Source organism: Anopheles marshallii, chromosome X, assembly GCF_943734725.1.
Source record: "Anopheles marshallii chromosome X, idAnoMarsDA_429_01, whole genome shotgun sequence".
In the NCBI taxonomy this organism is placed as follows: domain Eukaryota; kingdom Metazoa; phylum Arthropoda; class Insecta; order Diptera; family Culicidae; genus Anopheles; species Anopheles marshallii.
In genome coordinates, this window is record NC_071325.1 from 6,533,976 (window position 1) to 6,557,084 (window position 23,109).

At 43.3% G+C, this 23,109-nt stretch overlaps 1 protein-coding gene across 1 annotated transcript; it reads right to left on the reverse strand.

Moving 5' to 3' along the window:
• Positions 1-14,450: 14,450 nt before the first annotated feature.
• LOC128713515 (high mobility group protein DSP1) lies at positions 14,451-21,417 on the reverse strand. The gene is given in 7 exon segments (XM_053808379.1): positions 14,451-14,600; positions 14,682-14,711; positions 14,838-15,012; positions 15,110-15,273; positions 15,692-15,832; positions 20,269-20,304; positions 20,798-21,417. Coding segments are annotated over 7 exon segments (1,278 nt in total). The 5' UTR covers positions 21,380-21,417.
• Between the last annotated feature and the right edge of the window lie 1,692 nt (positions 21,418-23,109).

Genomic DNA, 23,109 nt, shown 5'->3' on the forward strand with positions numbered 1-23,109 from the left:
CCACAACACCGTTTTCCAATTTGCCCTTTCGCAGCGGAATATAACAACATACATTTGCAACGCTGAATGGAGCCAGTGGATCGCGCACACACATACACACACAAACACATACTTGTCCCACCACTTTTTGCAGTTTGATTCGAGCTGATGGTAGCGAAAATGTATCCAATTCCCTAGCCCCGTAATGGTGTGCGATCCAAGCAGCCGCCCGGAAAAGAGAGAGAGAGAGCGAATGAAAATGGGGTAATGCAAGTGAGATGGAAGAGAAAGGGAGAAGGCTTCACCCAATGCATCGTTGCATCAAAATAGTTACACGCGGTTGCATTCTTGTGTGCCCCCGTTTTTTTGCATTTGCTTCGAGTTTTCCCACGCACACACACACATATATGCCTCTATCTTCTCTAGAGGTTTCGTTCACTCGCCCGGTGTACAGCGCATCATCACGCGTAATCAAATCAAACCAACGATTTATGCTGTAACGCGTCTTGGCACTTGCCACTTGAAGCACTCATTTCGTTATGACCTATGCATTTGTTCTCCGTGCCGTAGTTTAGTGCCGCCCCGTCACGATTTAAAAAAAGCACGAAAAGGACGACTCTTTATATAATGTAATAATATGCGGATTCGGGAGCAACGTTTCATGGGGTGCCAAGAAGGAACCAAACGGAAGCTGTTAATTACACCACGCTGAACAGTCATTTGTCCCCGTGAAACTCCCCGCTTCTAGCACTGCGCTGAGCTCCTCCTGTCACGTACATGCAACGACGCAGCGAGGAACATCAAACGGGCGACATCCGGAACCCGAAACTAACGGAGGTTTCATCCTGCACACGGGCACACAAAACCACACATACACACCGCATGAAAATCCCATCGCAATTCTAACGGATCCTCTCACCCCGCGATGCGAATAGGGATGAAGCGACAATGACCGAGAACCGATAACAGCAGAGATGGTAGAAGAGTCCGTGGATGATCGTGAAACAAAAGCAATGACTGTTGCAAATGCATCGAAATTCTTGTGGGGCCGAGAGTATGGAACTCACTTCGTCAACAGTCGTCACAGAGCAGAAGGCAAGATGGCGCATGACACGCGAGATGCAGACGGTCGAGGCTACGAGGGGGAAAGGGATCGATTGGGCGGAGGCCGACGCACACACGAAGGTTGGTTAATAATTAAAGAATTCCTAAGCCTCCCTCCCGCCATGCGAATATCAACAGCGTATAGCGCGCATTCCAATGCAGTGGACATCCAAGAATCAGAGAGCGACAGAGAAGCGTGAGATAGAGAGAGAGAGAGAGTCCCCATTAAGGTGCGTTCACACGTAACATGGATTAACCCCGTGACGGGCATCTCGGCATCCTCGGTAAGTTAATTGGCGGCGGCCCGAGAACTCGCACCAGAACCTCTCCAACCGGACATCTCCAGAGGTGCGTGCCTTAAAGATGGCGACACCAAACATGATATCGGGGATAGCAACCGCCAAATGTCAATTGCATATCACCATCGTTGCATCAATAGCTGATAGAAGAATGCGGTGTCGATTGCCTGCAGCGTTTGGAGATTGTCTGAAGAGTTGTCAATATCTTGCGTGTATCGTTGCTTTTCGGATGGAGAAACACAAACAACGTCATTGTTTTTTTAGAAGTGTTACCCGGTTTCGTGAAGAACTTCATCGTACACATCATTCACGTGCAATTACCGAAAGAACGGACCTTTATCAGGAATCCTTACAGATGTCTCACTCTTCAAAAATAGACACTACACGCAAGGCTTCAACAGGCAGCGCTGTATGTGATTGATTCCATTCTGACAGGAGCAATACGGTGTCACCACTCGTAGAATAGATAGTTGGAAACTAGTAGAAATTATTCCGAAATGGAAAACCAACGATTGATCAGACCAGATCAAATTTGTCAGCATGCAATAGATCTCGGAGAAGATGTCGGATCAACAACGTCACTCCTACTCTTAATTGACTTCAAGGCCTTCCTTAGTTCCGGCCAGGTTTATCAGGCTTCTCAGAATGACAATCACCAACGTCCAATACCAGACGATGGTGGATGGAAAACTATCAGAGTCCTTAGCATAGAGCGAGCTATGCGAGATAAGATGCGAACTTCAGCAACCATATTCTATATGTTGCTGGCATACACATCATTTCTGTCCAGCATTACTGGTACTTACCAGAGGAACCAGAGGTCTGCAGAATCAGCTTGAACATAATAATGGCTAAGATTCAGCAATTCCGTAGCATTCTCGACCTCGAGCTCCAAGATATGTACCTCTTAAACAGAAATGTCCCGTTCGCACGACTGACTATCCAGCTACGGGTAAATAAAGTCACAGACAGTCAGAGTTGGCAGGTCTAGTAGACCTCTTGTTGTTGTTGCCCGATAAAGAAGAAAAACAGAAATGTAGAAATGATACAGCCATATCTAGTTGATGCTTTCCTCCAGTTATGGCAGGATTATGAGCAATCCTAGCAGGTCGTTACGCCAAGAACAAGCATATTGAACCTGACCATTAGGATAGGTCAGTCAAACATCTAGAATATGGGCCCAGGAATGTCTTGTGCCTCGTGGCGGAAGCCTTTCAAAGCATGAACTGGAATTACAGTGGATGATCATTTACTACAGAGCTTCAACCTTTTTCTACCTGTAACGGAGTAAACACACATACACACACATATTTCACCGTTTCATTGCAGGGCAAACAAATAGAACTCGAACGCCTGGAAAACGTCACACCACCAAGGGACAGAAATGCTGCAACCAACCGATGAGAACACAGACGAACAGACAGGAAAACGGAAAATCCACACATAGAGCATTACCAACCGGCCCAGAAGGGCCGCGCTCGTTTGCTTGCCGCCTCTTCACGCTATTCCTTCCACAACCGAGCTGTTTGAGTGGGCGTGTGAGTGTAGCGCAGGGTGCTCTTTTTTTTTCGGGGTGCGTGAGTGCGCACACCGTTCGCTGTTCGGACACGACGCGCGCGCTGTTGCCATACTTGTTTGGTTGCCCGGTCGCGGTCGGCTTGAACATTTAAATGAACCGATCGGACCCGTGCGTGTATTGTATTGGAAGGCGCACCTTCTATCGTTGTGCGTACGCACACACACACACACACAAACTTCGGTGCGGTTCGTTTGTGTTCATGTGGCCAATGTGGCAATGTGACATTCCAGCGCGCTAGTCGGAATTGATAGCCTTTCGAGAGAGAGAACGAGAGAAAAGAAGAAAAAAAACCTGCTACCATACCATTCACCACACCTTTCGTTTTTCTCCTTCCCGCCACGGATGGAAGGAAATGGCTGGACGCGTAACCGAATGCAGTGTGACGCGGAGAGTGGATTGCGTTGCCTACACGAAAAGAAACCATCACGGGTGACGGGTGTATGTGTGCATGTGTGCCTTTTGCTATAAAAACCTACCCTACCCATCCTCCCCGTTCCCCTCACTCGTAGGAAAAAGAGACTGTTTTGACGGGTTGAAATTTTATCTCGCACAATGCTGCTGGTTGTACGCATGTTTTGCTGTGTTTACCCACATACACACACGCACATGCACATTAGACGTTGCATATGCGTTCCAAGCGTCCTAGGCGAATCCCACCATGACATAACAATTAACCAGATTCTTCGCGGAGAAGAGACGATCAGTGTCACGATCGGAATCACACATTTACAATATTTGTTTTTTTTACCCCTCCTTTACAACATTAATGTGTTGTTCGTTAGTAATCTCTTTTAACTAAACAATCATTCTACCGCTAAGAAACGCCTCTACACGCCAGGATTCTAAGATTCCTTTTCTGGGCGGTGATTGTTTATGATAGCTTACGCATCTAACCAAAAGCAACCCACACTTGGTTAAAGTGTGACGAAAAGATGCGTGTTCAACTACGAATCTTCGAAAAAAAAAACGGGTCACTCACTGCGGGTTTGAGTGGCCGGTACGTCTTCGATTAACAAAAAAAAAACACGAAACAGACGCGCAGCAGGCATGATCGCGGCTTGAAATTGATGCGCATACGAAATATACGCTCCGTGCTTCTACCGCCTGTTTCGTTTTTCGGTTCGAAATATGTGCGGAATATGCTGACTCTTCACCTAAACCAGACACAAACACACACACACACAGATGCACAGGTGGTATGGAGTGTGGATTGAGGTCGTTGTGGGGGGTGCGGTAAACGTAAAGAATTTGCCTCCCATACAGCACTGTACACAACACCGCTTTTGTGACCAAACACGCATGTTTGTTGGGCCCCTCATTACGCACACACACCAACAGATACGTTGTGCACGGTAGAAACACAAGTGATGGAATGTGGTTACACCGTCACGCACAGTAACGCACACCAACACGCGCGGGGTGTGGGCAGCGGGGGCAATTTGCTTTTTCTCGTACTCTATCGCGCATTTTTTGCAATTTGATGCCGCTCCATACTTCCCACCCGAATTGCATATTGCGGGCTGCTACAGTTTGCAGTTCGTCGGTTGCGTTTATGCTGGCCAGGAGGGGGTAGTTTTGAGTTTGTTGTGTTTTATGCCATAAAAATGTGGTTTATGTTGCGTTTTAGGCAGTTCATTTGTTGGCGACCTTTGCGTTGCAAACCTGGCTGGGCGCATAGCCGCTTGGGTCTTCAATAGTTTTGGCACGACCTTTGACTTTGACCACGCACGAAAGCATGGATGGGCCGCGACAAGCATGGCATTAACAGCAGATAACAAAGTCTCAATATTCCTAGACGAGTCGGCACAATTCGAGTTATCTTTCAATATTTGATCTAAAAATAAAAAAAAAATGATAAACATCCTTTTTAATCCTTTTATCCTTTTTAACCCCCTTTACACTCAAGCACACGTACAGGGGACATTGATTCGTCCAATAAGCTATTCAAAATCAGCTGGTCTTGTAGTGTTATCATCTGGCAACACCATTAGCTTCCAGGACAACCGTGTGTGTTTGCGTGTTTATCTTTCAATACATATTGGATGGGTTATCCTTTTCTCACCCCCGTCACACACACACACATACTGATATGTAAGATTCTGATGGAATTGCCTTTCCATTGAAAAAGAGTGCAATGGCAAACAAAACAACAAAAAATATTTAAACACTCCGCAAGCAGTGGGGTTTGTTGGTGGTGAAGTTGGAGACAAGAACCCTTTCTCGTGTGCAAGGAAGAAGGTGCGGAAAGCAGATGAGGCTTGCGCGGGGAGGGGATCAGAAACAGAAAACCGTTGCACACAAAGAGTAGGGAGCGCAAAAAGCTATGAATGCAACAACGTTGCAAAAAAAGCGAGGTGTATTTAATAATACCGCTCTTTCTCTATCACTCCGCTTCGCACCCCGATCCAAAACCAAAAACACACACCACCATTATTGCTTCTTGTGACACACCTCCGCGCACTCCACTAAACAGTGCATAACCCTGTCCGCTTCCACGGCCGAACCATTATTCAATCCTTTCTCCGTCATCTATCTCACTCGCTTTTCGCTTCCCTCTAAACCAGTGATGTCAAACTCACTTTTGGCACGCGGTTGGGTTTATGCATGTAGAATCTATCTTGTGGGCCGGGTTGTTTGCGGTGATGATAAACATGCTAGTGTTGTCCTTAAATAATATTTTGAAAAATTTCATTCATGTGAATTTCCAATAAGGAGTCACTCAAAAATAAGACGAGGATCAAAAGATCTATTAATGCTCAGAGCAGTTACATGATTCCTCAGCAGGGAGGTTCCATGAAGGACAAGCAGGAGACCATAAATCTTGTATGATTCATGAATCTTGTAAGTAGATTCAGATTCATTCATGAATTTCAATATTCAGATTCACCCGACATTCTTCTTCTTGGCGTAACGACCTACTATGTAATGCCTGCCACTTCTGTCTTACTTATTTACTTATCAAGTCAGGAGTAAGGAGTCTTCTAAACCCCTCACGGTCGATCGCCCTAGTCAGTCAATCCGTGATCCCAACCTTTCTTGCGGACGCATCAACGCCATCACTTCGTCTCAATTTGAACCTACCACGCCTCCTCTGTCGATGTGGACGACCAAAAAGGACTTTACGGACTGGGTCGCCCGGTGTCATTATCATGACGTGACCAGCCAATCGGAGCCTGGCGAGCCTAATCCGCTGTACGACAGTACGTTTGTCGTACAGCTCATAGAGTTCGTCTTTGTAGCTCCTCCATTGTCCTTCTGCACATACGAGGCCAAAAATCCTTCTGAGCATCTTCCTTTCGAACGCGGCTAAAAGGGTTTCGTCATGAAACTCGTTCGCTGCCAATAAGAAATTCTTTTTCCTTATTTGTGGAAATCTGGCAAGCATGCACAAGTTTTTGACCCAGTTGCTGAGCTGTTATTCATTTCCTGAACATTGAGCTTAAACATGTATTCCTTGCAGGTGAAATCATTCCTAATAGTCGTATAAGTCGTATGTCAAAGTCGCCAAACCGTGTGATGCTTCCAAGATCTTGAACAGGTATTGTTTGCACTACACCACTAGTACTTTTAATAGTATGATCTGTTTTTTTATGCATCCTGAAAATAGTTAAAGTTCTCAAAAAACCACCGTGTACCTGAAAGAGCTTGCGACTGTATGTTAGACATGCCTGCTCTAATCTGATACCAAATGCAGAATGAAAGAGAGAGATAAAGAGGGATACGGGTGCAGTCGTGGCGCGGTAATAGACGGTTGGTGACACGGGGCTATGCGTCGATCCCACCCCTTAACCCCCTTTGCCACCTTCCGTGGTGATCGTTTGAATGTGCATATATTGGTGGTGGTTGGTAAAATGGTTGAATGTTGACGGGCGGCTGGGCTGGCTGCTGAATAAGAAAATGCTTTACATATTTGCGCGAGAATTTCCCTTCCATTCCGGTTCCAGGCACGCGTTTTCCCACGAACGAACACAAAAGTAAAACTGACGCGTTGAAAATCGAATGTATGTGTGTGTGTGTGTAAATTTCAACCCATTTCGATAATAGAGCTGCAAAGGATTGGGCTCATTTGTGGTGTGCTTTGACTCTGTTGACAAAATATTTCCTTTCGATCGGGTGCGATCGGAGTGTGACGCGTTTACAACCGCAGTTCGCTTTCTTGATCGCTTCTTCGATACTGTGATTGTAGGGCATTTTTTTCTGTGTCCGCTAAGGTTTTACTAGCTCACTGCCGGATAGAAACCTTGGAGTGGTTAGCAGGGAGGAAGAATACAAAAGAGAAGGGAAGGAGCGCGCGCACACACACACACACAACTCGCAAAAAATGTCAAAGTTCCGAATCTGGGCGAGTAGACGGAATGATGCGTGAGTTCAAATTTTACACGATCTTCAGTTGCCTCTGTATTTGGGCGAATGTGTGCGTGTTTGTGTGAGCCTGTTTTCCCTTTTTTATGTGTGTGAGCAACAAATCGATCAACAAAGCACTTTAACAAACGATCCTCCACAGGTTAAAAAGAGGAAGAGAGAGCGAAAGAGTGAGATGTGAAACACCACTTGAAAAGATCAAAATTTTCAAACAACGCACCGTGTGCAAATGAAAGCACCTTCTCTTCTTCCTTGATGGTGGGCATACGCAAGCACACACGCACCCACACACACACACTGCAATCACTAGCGCACATACAGCACAAAACACACACACAAGTACACGGAGCGAATGTTCCACCAGTGAGCTTTGGGGGCTGCAGCAAATTGGGGCCAGGGCAGCAGCAGCAACAGCGCGCAACACGACGCACGACGACGACAAACGGTGACACGAAATTGAGCACGCAGGAAAAATTGTACACAGCGAAAAGAAACTCGCACACACGACTTGCCTGGGCTCCGGGACGCGTCCGTTTGGAGAAAAATGCGTGTTGTTAAATGCACGGTTCGGTGTACCGTACACTGATGCGGACGAGCACAAATCTAGCAGAAAAACCTCCGCACAATAAAGGGTAACAGCAGCTATATTCACCTAATTAACAAAAACGGCAGCACAACACATACGCACCCGCCACTACACTGGTAAGATTGAAATGAAGGAATGCGAGAGCGTGCAGCAGATCGCGAACGCGCTCTCGGTTTTCTCTTTTTTTTTCTTGTTCCATCTCCCTCCACCTTGTGGTGTATGAGAGCGAGCTGAAAGATGCGGAGAGAAGATAAATACAGGGCTGCTCGGTAAGATTCGGGTGTGCTGCAGGGTTTTTCCGGGCTGTCTGTGATATTACAATTACACTGTAATAAAAAAATGTAAAATTGTAATAAAAAAATACATATTTCATCTAGTATTTGTGAGCACGTAAATTTTAGAAGCGAGTAAAAAATGATTCTCCGCTAATAGTTCATCTCTTCTGGCAATTGTTATGTCCTTACTTCCATTCACGATGAATCCCAGACTTGAAGCAGTTTTTAAAAAATAAATTTAAATGTACTTGAAGAGAATATAAATTTAGAAAAAATATGTCTGCTATTAATTGCATTAATTGCTATTACAGTGGAAGCTTTCCGATTTTTCAATTTTATGGTCCCTGCACATGAATTAGTTCAATTTGAGCTTAGTGTGCCAAGAAAAATGTGCACCACTGTTGCACTGAGAGGGTTAACATGCCACCCTGGGAGCGAAAGTGAGAATTTTCCATTCGAGAGAACTGTTTGTCACCAGAAAGAGAGCGAGGCATTGCTTGCAACGGTTACCGTGTAGATGGCGTCAACAACATCATGGGTTTGTGTCTTTGATAGAAAACGCCAGTGAATGGGGGAAAAAAACGAAAAACGCCGTACGAAAACTCCACAGAAAGTCAACTAGATGGCGCTTTAAATGTGCATTTTTTCTCAACTTTAAAGACCCCTTCCGATCGATCACGTGTTGGTATTAATGGCCCCATTCATTACCGTTGCTAATCTTCTGTAGCCAATTTTTACCGCCGAGTGAAGCATTGCAGATTTAAGGCGTTAAATCGTATTGTGGTTGATGGAATGCCCAGATCAGGTTCACGCACGAACTCCGCGAGCACGGCGATGTTCGACGCGAAGAGCTGAAGAGTAACTCATCTACCCGTCGTGCATTACAACCGAAACCTGAAGTTAGAAACAAATCACCCATTAATAAAGAAAAGCAGAAACAGGCACTTCATGAAACTTTTGTATTTAATTACCTGCGCATTAATTAGCGAACGGACGTAACCGAAAGGATTTGTTTCTCGTCTTCCGCCCTTTATCAGCAATATAGGATGAGTGGATCCAGCGTTTCCTTTCTTTTCTTACGTGTATTTGTTTTCTTTTTATTGTTATTATCATTACTTCAGCATAAGATGTAGCTAGGTTTGCGTCTGGTTTTCTTCCCTTCTGCTTTGTTTTATTTAATTTTGTTGTTTGTTTGCTGTTTTGTTCTTACTACTATATTTCTATAGACTTATTAGCGCTAGGAAAAAGGATCTGTTGTTATATGCGCCATTCCCCCTCTCCTGTATATATGCATCCAACATTCCATTCTGTACGTGTGTGTATGTATGCTCTATGTAATTAAATTGCGCGTGTGTGTTTTAATGAAGGGACGATAAAGTTGGGCCTATCCTTTAATGGACACACACCATATACACACAAACACACCGACTGATCGATGCGCTGGGAAGGAGAAGACAGAGTTTCCCGCTTAACCGCCCATACAAGTTCTACGTGTACGTACCCCTTAAAGAGGGGACTTTCAGCTGTGGGTGTGTTGTAATGCGCGCTATGTAAGTTTGTATTCTGGTAGGTGCGAGGGTGAGGAGTTGAGGGGAGATATCAAGAGGTTATAATCCCTCTCTTTCACACACACACACACACACACACACATACAATAGCATCATATCTCCTAATCCCAAATCCTTTCCGGTTGTTTCCACTATTGGCTACTAAACTTGATTTAACATACTTTTGTATTATGCTGGCTTCCCCTAACGTTGACCCTAATAGTGTTTTTTTTGTGTTGTTTCTTTTGTTTCGTTTTTCTAAATATGTTGATTTTATTTACATTTACACGTTTGATTTCCTCCCCCTTCCGTCGCATTCGCGTGTATGTCTCTAGTAGTACCGAACGGAGGGAGCGTTATGTTGCCATGACAGATGCATGGGAGGAGATAGAAGTAGAAGCACGCAAGGAGAACTTCAAATGTGTAACCTATTTTGAGCGAAGAAAGTACAACCAAAATATGAAAACTAAACCATATAACCTAACTCAACCATAGTACATGCAATAGGATGGAAGGCGTACTATTACGTATACGTAGATGTACGTATCATGCTATGCGAAATAGCAAAAGTACGCAAAGCTGTCTGTTTCATGCATGTCGATACTTACAGCAGTGCTTACCAAGAACTAATAAGTATTAGAAAGTCAAAACTGCCCACATTACCAATCGCGGCATAAAGAGAAGCACTAATCACAAAAAAACAAAAACTCCCTCAAGGAAATAATTTATCGTGTCTGTGACAACGTTGAGCTTACTTTCTTTGCCAACGAGCATTAAACTTTTACATATGCTATACAATTATCACAAACATCATTTCCAGCGAGGAATAATAAAGAGGAGTAATAACAAAAAAAAAAGCCTTTGAAGCATGCTTGCTAGATGACGAACATGAACTTGTACTTGGTTTTACAAACTCTACCGTGCTGTTCAATGAATTCCGCATTTATCTCTCTGAGCTTTCCAGATGTTTTGGGACACCTATTGGAACCACCCGCTCTCGGCTCAAACTCCCCACAAGATTGTAATCTAAATTTTCTTTCTTCATTTTTCCTTTTTCTCACTATTCTCTCCCATTGGCTGATGGTGCGCATTTGTTAGCTTATGATGATTTTATATTTGTTTATTAATGTTTTGTTGTTGTTTGTTGCTTTTGTTTTACTCCTTTCTTAATCATTTTTGTATTGTGTGTTTGAGTGTTTCATGTTTTGTTGTTTTTTTGTTGTTGTTGTATGCGTACGTACTATACCTTTCAATAGTTTTTTTTATTGTATGCCGTAATTGCTGTCTCTGCGCGCGGCCTTAGAATTCTTATCGCTTTCTACTAATATCGCTTCCTTCCTATAGTTTTGTGAACAGTTATTTTTTGTTTCTTTTATCGCTTGCCTCTCCAACACATGTTTTTCTCCACATCTCCTTCAAAAAGTGTTCAGTTTTTCCACTTCCCTACCCTAAGTCCTTTGCGCGGTCTGGCTCCGCGTTCGTCGTGCGCGGCGAGACGCGAGAGGCAGATGGCAAAAAAATAACTAAAACTTATTTGAAAAAAAAAAAAACGTCTGTAGGTTTTTCACTAATCCTATATAAATGAAAAATATGGTTCAATTCATGAAGACGGACGAAATAGGGGGCGATAGAGACAAAAATAGAACGAAATAAAACGTTAAGTATAATGAAACTATTTCTCCAATTGAATTCGGACTAATACTCCCACCTCCTTGCTCCTCTGTGTGCGACACCTATCTCTCTCTCTCTCTTTCTTCTTCTTCTCGATTTTTTCCATCTCCAAATTGTCCAACCTTTTATACCATCGTTACCCCTTTTTTTTTCGCACCCATTTCGCATCCACCATTAGTACTTCCGAGTTTTATCATCGTCTAATTCCTCTACCAGCCCGTACTAAAACTGTTTAATTCTTACGCTTGTTTTTTTTTTTGTCCTATAAAATGTTATTTCAAATTTTATTACAATGTTTCCACCTCGCACTTTGCAATGTGTGGTGGTGGTGGGAGGAGGGAGAGGAGAGGGGGAGAGGGGGGTACAGTTGTGAATTATTTGTGTGTGCGTGTATGGACGTGTGGTGTTCTTGTTGCATTTGCAATTATATAATTCTTCCTTAACGACGCACCATTTATCGATGCGCGTTCACTGTTCCTTATAATGATGCTACTCTCAAACGTTTCCTGCCAACACACACACACACGCACCCACACACAACAAAAAAGGTATGGACGTCGCGGTTTTTGTTTGTTTGTTATTTAGTTCATCTTCATTTCATTTGCTTCTTAATCTTAAACTGTACTTGTCGTGTTTGCTTGGTTGTGTTTAATTATGTTGGATGTTTGTATGTTTTTCATTTCTCTGTTTTTGCTTTTTTTCACTTAGATGAGTTTTGTTTTAGCGCCAATATAATGTGTCCGTCTTGCTTACTTTTAACCTACTGCAACACACACACGCACGCACCCCTCTTGCGCTGCAGGAAAACACCCCTTGGCGGGGAAGGAATCGTGAGGTGTGCTTGGTTGATGGAAGAGGGGGAGGAGGGTGTTTCGATATAAGCGGAGAGCGGGGGTGTAGAGAGATGTGACAATGCTGTCCACCGCCCGCAAACCCGCCAACTAGTTGCCGTCCCACGGTAAACGGGGTTCACCCCTGCACACATCGAACAACGTAATAGAGGGGGAATGAAATACGAAAAAACAAACATAGTTGAATAGAAGGCGTCTGCCGCATGCATACACATGCACAAATGTAGTGGATATTGTTACAATTAATGCAGAACTACACGCAACTTAAAATGTACGTATACAACCGAAGCACGTTTGGCTATGTTCGTCTGGCGCTAACGATTAATCCTTTCTCCCACAATCACAACAGTCCTTCCCCCAGAGCGTACAAAAGAGAATGAATGCGAGAAAGACAAGAAAAGGGGAACAAGTTGAAGGAAGGCAGGAGCGAAGGACGAGAGGGAGGTTAGAGAAGAAAAAAAAACCCATTTGTCGCGCGCTTGTCCTCTATATATGGATTACTTATATTTCTTTTACATACGGTTGGATTTGTTAGAACATTTCGTTATGCCGAATTCGTGTTGTTGTCCTTCTGGCCCTAGCTCAAGTGAAATTCAAATTTTCCTTACGACAAAATCGTCGTTCGTTCTTACAGTGGCGCGTTCCAGAATACGATCTCGCAACAGAACGCTCTTTCTTCCTACTGTGTGTGTGAGTGTAATCCGAATATTCCTTTTTCCCGGGGGGGTGGAAGGAGTTGTTCGCAAGAGGCTTTATTTTCGAGGTTAATGTATTCAATTTGTTTGAAGAAAAGTAATGAATTAAAGAAAATGGGGTTGGTTTTGAGAAAGTGAAAAAAAAATAGAGAAATTATAATAATGCATATAGCAAACAGAATAATGCATTCGTTTTGCACAACGGACGAGCCGAAAAACCAAACGTAATTGGAGGGGGGAGTAGCTGTGGTGGTGTAAAAATCCGATTGTGAAAGAACTTATAATTAATGCTCTAAGAATGTCTTAGAAGAGACACTAGCTGTTGTTTTTTTATGCTCAAAAAAAAAACAAACTAATTAACAAAAGGATACACCCCATTTGTATCTTTTTCTTACTGCTTCTTCTTCCAAGGCTACCATTCTAATGAGCGACAGGATAGTTTCGAACGAAACGAATAAGATTTGCGATCAAATGAGAGTGTGATCGGGTCAATTCGTTATACGCGCGCTAGCGCTCAATGTGCTATCCCACCGTACGCAGTATTTAAGAACCTGCCTGGTTGTGAGGGGACTACTAAAAAAAAGAAAAGCGTTACAATTACGCGCTCGCATACAGCACGCGTGTTGTTTTTACCAATGTAATTCCCTTATTTTTTGCTTGCTTTTAATTCTTTACAATGACACCCACCCCCGCCCCCGTGGGGGTTGCGCTTTTTATTCTATGCCGATCTGCGGCGTTTCTTGCTCCTTCCTCCTTCCCTCCTTCCATAACATGTCTGCTAATAGGCTCTTTTCACCTGCGTGGAAAGGGGACACAGAGGACTGGGGAATCTCTAGAGCATAAATTGCTTATAATAAACGATGCACTTTCCTAAACCAACTTACTAGTTCCTTTCCTTTCTGCCTTTCTTGCTTCCATATGCCTTTCTCGCACTCTCGTTCTCTCTAACTTTCAATTATGTTGTACTTAGATAAGAGTTCGCTCCTTTTCAAACCTAGTAATTTTCCTTTCTCTTTGTGTTTTGTTTCGCTCTTGTATGTTGTAGTTTCACCGCCGTGTTAACCTAGGTGTGCAAAATATGCATCGATTTAAAGACGATTTTGCGACGTTTGTTTGCTCTTATCCTGAATATGCTTTTTTGTTGTTGTTTATCATGGGTGTGGCATATGATATAAAAAAAAACTAATAAAATTAATGCCTGCGCTAAAGTATATTCGTACTTTGTATGTTTTTATGAGCATCGATGTGTGAAGGTATTCAATTTGCGGGGGGTAGGGGTGGGGGGACATCATTTCAATAGCTATTGTTTTTTGTGTATTTTTTGAAACAGGGTTCTAATAAATGTTTGAGTGTAGGGGGGAAGCAAGCAAGAGACAGGATAATGGGTTATGAAAATGTGAGGTTTTTTTATTTGAAGAGGGGGGATGCGCTGGGAAGGAGGAAATAATGTGAGGTGGTGTGTGATTGGGTGTGGTTGTTGCCGCCTAACCCGCCGACACACATTACTCATTATCGTCCTCATCACCATCCTCCTCGTCGTCGTCATCGTCGTGCTGCTGTTGCACGGCGGCGGCGGCTGCTGCCGCAACGGCCGCGGCCTGCTGCGCCTGGACGACTTGTGCCTGTAGCTGGGCGGCGGCCGCCTGCTGCACATGCTGGGGGAGATGTTGAAGCCCTGCCTGTTGCAACTGTTGCGGCAGGTTCAAACCAGGTGTGCCGCCACCTTGTTCATTTTTACACTTCAGTTTATACTCGGTCATCTCCTGTGAGTAGCGAGCGCGCGCATATACAAAGAGAGGTAAGCAAAATAAGCATGTGAGCATGATTGTTTGAACCACGGGGAAGAAGAGAAAAGAAAAATAATGCCAAAACGAATCGGTTCTGCTTACCTGTTCATATCTTTGCTTGTCCTTTTCGGCCATTTGTTCGTACTTCTGCTTTATTTCCGCATCCATATCGGACCACTTTCGGCCAAGCTCCTTCGCGATGTCACCCACGCCGTATTCCGGGTTCAGCGCCTTAACCTTGTTCCGCTCATCGTGGCAGAACCAGAAAAATGCCGAACTAAAAAAAGAAAATCAAACACATAAATACATGAATAGGAACAAGATGAGGATGGTTGTCCGGTCGACTTGTACCGGCGGAGTTGACTTCTACTTACAGCGAACGCTTCGGTGCGTTGGGATCCTTAAACTGCTTCCGCTTTTTGCCCCGTCCTACCACGGCGCCCTTCGGAGGCACATAGCTTTGCATTTCGAGCTCGTACCGAGCCTTATCCTTCTCAGCCATCTCGTGGAAACGCTGCTTCTCCTTGTCCAACATCGTCTGTAAAGAATAAATCGGGTAGAGCAGCCGTATCTAATGGTATATGATAATAATGCCGTTTACACTCACGGGAGTGAAAACTTGTAACACCACAGAGTCAATCAGTGCTCCCCTCCTCCCCTCTTCACTATCTTTCTCTTCCTTTTTCTTTTTTCCTCTCTTTCTTCCTCTAACGGCAGCATATTAATTACACTTTTCAAAACCATATCCTCATTTTATTCAATTTTTAACCTCAAACTTCTACGTAAAACATCGAACAGCTTTCTTGCTAGCGGAAAAAATATCAAGCTTTCTTGCCTTGACAAATGGCAATTGCTAGCTAAGCAGAGCGAATAAACATCATGATTATTTTTTCCCGTTCATTAAAACCTAACCACAAAAAACCCATCCATCCCGCCGGCTACGTCAGATTACTTACCTTCCATCGTTCGGCACATTTGCGGGAAAATTCGGCAAATATGACCTGCTCCTCTGGATGTTTCTTCTTATGCTCTTCCCGGCAGGTTTGCACGAAAAACGCGTACGCCGTCATGCGCCCCCTCGGCTTATTGTCTTTAACCTTACCACCAGCAACGGAGCCGGTGACCATTTTGTTCAGAATCACATTGTTCTGAACATGCGTTTGACTCTGAGAAAGACAAAATGATAACGCACAGCATGAGAAATATGGATTGTAATTGGAGAAAATTGGTTGAGAAGCAAAATATAACCGATAAGAAAGGATCGTTTGCGTTTGGCTCGCAAAACATACAGCACTAGCAGTTACGAACATTTCCAGGAATATTTCACAGATAGCCACACATTATCAAACATCCCAACACGCGTTTCAGGATTTTTTTCCGCAAAACCATTACCGTGTCGTCGAAATTTCGGGAGTAAAACCAAATATTCTAAATCCCATCCCCGGGTAACACACCGACAAATAAAATGGAAGACCAACGCTCAAGGTTTCCTCAGTCGATAGCTTTTTCTTTTAGAATGCCAGGTTGAATCACAATCAGCGATTTCCTGTTTCCTGTTAGACCTGTCAGACTAAAAGGCTTGTTATCTATTGCCGCTTCTACACCGCCGAAGATCACAGCTGAGACATGCTGATGTGAGATCAATGACATCTCCCTATGATGAGTAAATGAGTCCAACAGCAACGGAATTCGTAATCAGAAAATATCTTTTACTTTACATGTTTTCTGTTTAAAATTCAATTCTTTTTAGTCGCGATATTTGCAAGCTCGGTGTGTTTAAGGATCGGTGTATTTTGTTTGCTTTGTTTTGGTTTTTTTTTTCCTAATCCTATGTTCCATTTCCATTTGTGGTTGTATATGTTCTATGTGTCCGTCTTTGGTATTCTAGCTTGTTGTTTTTCTTGTTATTTTTTTCTCTTTGTATGCATTTTCTATTATTTTTTGTCTTGCTTGTTATTCTATTTTTTTTCTATCTTTTTCCGCGTGGAAAGAAGGTGAAAAGCGGTTGTGTTTTTTTCCGGTTTTTTTGTTGGCTTTCCTTATATTTATATATTTTGTATTGCTGTCTTTCATAATATTTCTATATTTCTGTATTCCATTATTTTTTATATTTTTTTCTATTTCTATATCGGATACCATATCGTGTGAACAGGCCGCGTAAATCGAATCCTGATGCAAAAACGCCTGTAATTATTATCTGTGCAGCTCGGAAATGATAGCTCCAAAGGAATTTTCACATAATCCGGGCAACACCGTTGACGGAGGAATTTAAAGACCCAATTTTTATCATGCATTTATGTGATGAAATGACCGCAAATCTTTGAAGAACACAACTACAATTTCTTTTGCAACAAAAAAAAAACACAGCAAAAAGAAAATATATTCCAAAAATGCTCGATCTTTGGCACATTCTACGCTAATTTTATCATAAATGAGAGATGTGCCTATTATCCATGTTATCCGATTATCCGGCAACGGTCGAATCGCATTGTGCACGATTGCGGTCCACTGTAATTTTGACGTTTATCGATCAACTTGCTAAAATGAAAAGGACTTTGAGCTGCGGCGATATGTAAACAGGAATCGAAACTAGAAGAGTTTAGCCAATTTTCGTCCGAATGTTGCATCGAGATTGGATTACGCATGCGAAAATTTGTAAGTTATAAACCAAACCAAACGGAACATGTACCGCAGCCTGTAGCCGACCAATTATCCCAGTTTAACCGTCGAAAGGCTTTTTATTGACAATCAGGTGTGCCTTTGACGCGGTGCGGGCGGCATGGTACTGGAAATGTCAAAGGTACGGTGATTGATAGGACCCTAAAAAGGGAGATCATCTTTGTGCGTGCTGGCTTCCGGCAGACGATTCGGCCTTTTTCACCGGTGCTGGCACAGTGAGCGGTCGTGTTACGGGTGTGCTCTTCCGCAAACGCAAGAACAGTTACCATAAAAGGCAGTGTTTTTTGTGGAAGTGAAGTGTAGAGCAAAAGTGGTGCCACAGCTTAAGCAAAGTAATTATTCAATTCACTTCGGGGGGGATTGGGGATTTACGCTGTAAATCATTAAAAGTGTGTGAGCGAATTTGTGCAACCATCGAAAAATGTTTCACCTAGGCTACACCAGGTAAGTGCTACATCCCGCCTAAACCCTTTTCATCCTCATTCCCATCGCATACCATTGGGGCACGCGGTGCTAAAAATGTACGCTTTTTTCTCTGTCATAAAAGAGTGACGCGTCTATTTTGTTAAATAGGAATTCTAAGTTAATTGTAACAACCGATAGTTTGTGTTCAATAAAGTGCCCGTATTGAACAATTTTATTACGATTTATACATTTTCACCCAGAGCGAGTGCTATATCTATCTCTCTCATTCGCTGTTATTCGTCTCCATTTGGGACATCAACCGGCGTGGTGATGGTGATGATGGACGATTCTTCGTTCCCAGAACAAAAAAAAGTGACGCGCGCTAATTTATCCGTTCGCGCCTTCGTTGCCGAATGGGACGCCATTTGCCATCGACGTTGACAAACAATGGGCATGATTGTTCTTGAGATGATTTCGAATCGAAAGTTGATCCAGCAAATGTTCAAGTGTGTGTGCGTGTGTTTCTTTTTAAATAAATGTGCAAGCGAATTAAAACAAATTCTCGTCGCCAAGAAACGCTATTTTTTCTGGAAGAATAGAAACACTTGAGTATATTTAAATAAAGTAATAGTTTCTCGTTATATACGATTCCAAACACATTTTTCTATACGTTAATGCTTCGCCGTTCAGCAACTTCACTACATATTTGAACCAGGAATGCATTTGTAGCGGGGAACAGAAAAAAAGAGAGATATCATCTTGTAATATATATGATGGTATCTCCTTTTCTTTCTGTTATCTATCTACATCGCGTCGAAGGAGTTGCACTCTCCTCCATTGAAGCAAAACCAAGGAAATCTTTGGCTGTTGTGTACTACATATTAGGAAGTGTTCTCACGTGTTTTAACAATCGTTTTACGCTTCCTAATATAAATCATACTTCAGCGCAGCCTCAAAGAATTGTGGCACTAACAATTGCATGACTGCATTGCATTGCAAAAGAGTGACGCTTCATTTTTGTTAAATAGGAATTCTAAGTTAATTGTAACAACCGATAGTTTGTGTTCAATAAAGTGCCCGTATTTTTTCTGGAAGAATAGAAACACTTGAGTATATTTAAATAAAGTAATAGTTTCTCGTTATATACGATTCCAAACACATTTTTCTATACGTTAATGCTTCGCCGTTCAGCAACTTCACTACATATTTGAACCAGGAATGCATTTGTAGCGGGGAACAGAAAAAAAGAGAGATATCATCTTGTAATATATATGATGGTATCTCCTTTTCTTTCTGTTATCTATCTACATCGCGTCGTAGGATTTGCACTCTCCTCCATTGAAGTAAAACCAAGGAAATCTTTGGCTGTTGTGTACTACATATTAGGAAGTGTTCTCACGTGTTTTAACAATCGTTTTACTCTTCCTAATATGAATCATACTTCAGCGCAGCCTCAAAGAATTGTGGCACTAACAATTGCATGACTGCATTGCATTGCAAAAGAGTGACGCTTCATTTTTGTTAAATAGGAATTCTAAGTTAATTGTAACAACCGATAGTTTGTGTTCAATAAAGTGCCCGTATTTTTTCTGGAAGAATAGAAACACTTGAGTATATTTAAATAAAGTAATAGTTTCTCGTTATATACGATTCCAAACACATTTTTCTATACGTTAATGCTTCGCCGTTCAGCAACTTCACTACATATTTGAACCAGGAATGCATTTGTAGCGGGGAACAGAAAAAAAGAGAGATATCATCTTGTAATATATATGATGGTATCTCCTTTTCTTTCTGTTATCTATCTACATCGCGTCGAAGGAGTTGCACTCTCCTCCATTGAAGCAAAACCAAGGAAATCTTTGGCTGTTGTGTACTACATATTAGGAAGTGTTCTCACGTGTTTTAACAATCGTTTTACGCTTCCTAATATAAATCATACTTCAGCGCAGCCTCAAAGAATTGTGGCACTAACAATTGCATGACTGCATTGCATTGCAAAAGAGTGACGCTTCATTTTTGTTAAATAGGAATTCTAAGTTAATTGTAACAACCGATAGTTTGTGTTCAATAAAGTGCCCGTATTTTTTCTGGAAGAATAGAAACACTTGAGTATATTTAAATAAAGTAATAGTTTCTCGTTATATACGATTCCAAACACATTTTTCTATACGTTAATGCTTCGCCGTTCAGCAACTTCACTACATATTTGAACCAGGAATGCATTTGTAGCGGGGAACAGAAAAAAAGAGAGATATCATCTTGTAATATATATGATGGTATCTCCTTTTCTTTCTGTTATCTATCTACATCGCGTCGAAGGAGTTGCACTCTCCTCCATTGAAGCAAAACCAAGGAAATCTTTGGCTGTTGTGTACTACATATTAGGAAGTGTTCTCACGTGTTTTAACAATCGTTTTACTCTTCCTAATATGAATCATACTTCAGCGCAGCGTCAAAGAATTGTGGCACTAACAATTGCATTCTGTTTTTCTACATTTTACCACGTGTAATTTTTGCTTGTTGCTAATTGCTTTTGTTAACTAGGGCGGCCCGGTGGCATGATGATAGCGACGTCGGTCTTCAAACAAACGGACCGAACCAATATCCCATCCGGACCAATCCCCCGTTCGCAGGACTGACTATCCAGCTACGGGTATCCTACTTCTTTCGGTTATTGTGCCGATGCAGAAGACGATTTTTTGCTGAATGTCTTACTAATCGTGTAATTATTTGTGATTCTAGCGTGCCTATCTTTACAATCCGCAATACAATAGCATATTAGTTCCTTCGATGAAAGATAATAACGTAGAGCAGTTATTATTTGGCTGGTACGATTCAAATGCTACACAATATTGTAATACCGATCAAGAAACAATCCAACGGCAGAATAATGTGTTTGCTATTATTGCTGTCCATTGTTTTTGACGCGTTGTTCATTGCAGCTGTTACAGAGTTGGGATGGAGCGGTCACATACCTGATGCTGTTGAGTTTGCTGTTGCTGCTGTTGTTGCTGCTGTTGCTGTTGCTGTTGTTGCTGCTGTTGCTGCTGTTGTTGCTGCTGTTGCTGCTGTTGCAGGGAGTTGTCAAGCGCGTTCTGGCCACCCGGATACCACCACTGGGTGGTGGGTGCTGTGCTGGACATGGTCGGGGGGTCACCGGGCCGCGCCACCACCGTGCTCATACCGAGCCGGTAGTCGTACGGTGCGTTCGAGGTGGACACCGTCACGCCCGACATGGTGGTGACCGGATTCTGAAAGCTGTTGGCCATTTTGTACGAGAACAGCTGCTGGGTAGCGGATGTGGACGTTGTGCTGTTGTTCCGGGCGCTGTCGTTCTGCTGCTGCTGTTGATTCTGCTGCTGCTGTTGCTGCTGTTGCTGTACCGCGACCTGATGCTGCAATTGGGCCGCCTGCTGCTGGGCGAGCTGCTGTTGATGGTGCTGGTTGATGAGATGCTGATGGTGCTGCAGTGTCTGCTGTTCCGTCGACGAGATGCCACCCGGCCACCAGACGGCGTCCTCACGCGTACCCCAAGCACCGCGATGGTGCTCCGACATCTTCCTCTGCTGCTAGCCGACACACGACACGCGGTACGCGCACGCTGGCGGCTATCGTACACACCAACCCGTGAAACGATGGAACCAGAGAGTGTGTGTCTGTGTCGAAAGTTTTGGCCGGGTGTGGCGGGATCGAAAGCGTTGATTGCTAGCGGTCGGTCCCGCGGTCCGGGAGGTATGTAGAATCGGGTAGCCTTCAAGGACTCTAACAACTTAGTTGTTGGTCGGGGAAAGTCTGTAGTTTCTGTTCGATCCTAGCAAGTCAACACATAGGGAGATATCCGCAATATCCTTCCCCGTTGCAAATCGCGACTTCTGACACCTGGCGGAGTCGTGTCTTGTTCCTCAACCGTTTTTGCTTCTTACTGTCGTTTAGAGGTTGACGCGGTGTTGATGTTTGTTGATGTGGTAAGCGATGGATTACCGGCGCACACACACTAAACTGAACTGGTTTCAAAGGGAACAGAACCGAAAACAAAACACGCGAACTGCACGAAGTTGGGAAAAAGGGGGAGAACTGTGCTTGTCTGTTAGCTGGTGGTTACTAAAAGACTCAACCCTGGTTCGTCGCCACCTTAACTCGTTCTGTCAATGTTCGCTGCTGCTGCTACTGTTGCTGCACCGACGGCTGAAGGCAAAATAGATGTTTTCGACGTTCGGCCACTGCTGCTACTCATCCTAAAAGGATGGCCCCGTTGCTGGTTCCGGGTGCGATACACAACTAAACAGCGGATCTCAGCAGCACTTCTGAAATCTCTCGCTCACCACAACCGCACCACACAGCCTCTACTCGAACGTCCGCGTGCTTTCCCTTCTTGATCGCGTCCGGCTGGAGATGATACGGACAAACCTTCTCCTTCTGCTGCTTTCGACGACGCGACGATACAACGATGCCCGACAGTGTCCGCGCCAGCGGTGCATCAGTGTACGGGTTTGATTGGGAGCGGGGGTGGGGGGGGAGGGATGTGTAATTTTGTTATCCGGTTGAAATTCACTGTTTTCTTGTATGTATATGAGTCCACAAACTGTTTCTCGCTCTCGTGTGTCACTAACAATTTTTCGCGTGTTTGTTTTTATTTCTCACAAACAACATCATCACCACACACAGACACGGCACACGGTGAAGCAGGATGCACTTGTTTCAGAAAGGCGCGTGCGCACACTCTCTTTTTGTTCCGTTTTTTTTTTTCTTTTGATTTTCTCTCGTTCACACTCACTCAATATCAATCACACGCACCGAAAGGTGTGTGTGTGCTTTTGTTCTGCTGTTTCGCTAACTGCACTTTGCATAATAAACAAACAAAACAATTAATATAACGCATACTAAGCAGTGATTAAATCGGCCGAACAGATTAAGTTTATGCGAACGGAGTATGTGTGTGTGTCTGTATCACTTCATTTCATTAATATTAGCGGTGTGTGTTTAGAAATTCCAATACACTACATTGCATTCCTTTATTCCAGCTTGCACGCAGGAATTATTGAGTATTTACTAATACTAACAGTAATGCTAATACGATCATAACAATAACACATACAAGCGCGCGCGCGCTTATGGTATCGAATTTATCACATCGTATTTGGAGATGCTGCGTGCGTGTGTTTGCGTGGGTGCATTTGTCACTTCCGGAACGATGAAAAAAATTACACTAATGTCTTTCAGTCAGCCACGGCTTCTCATTAATCGATGACAAAAACAAATAAATTGGTCACCTACTGCGAATAGGGTA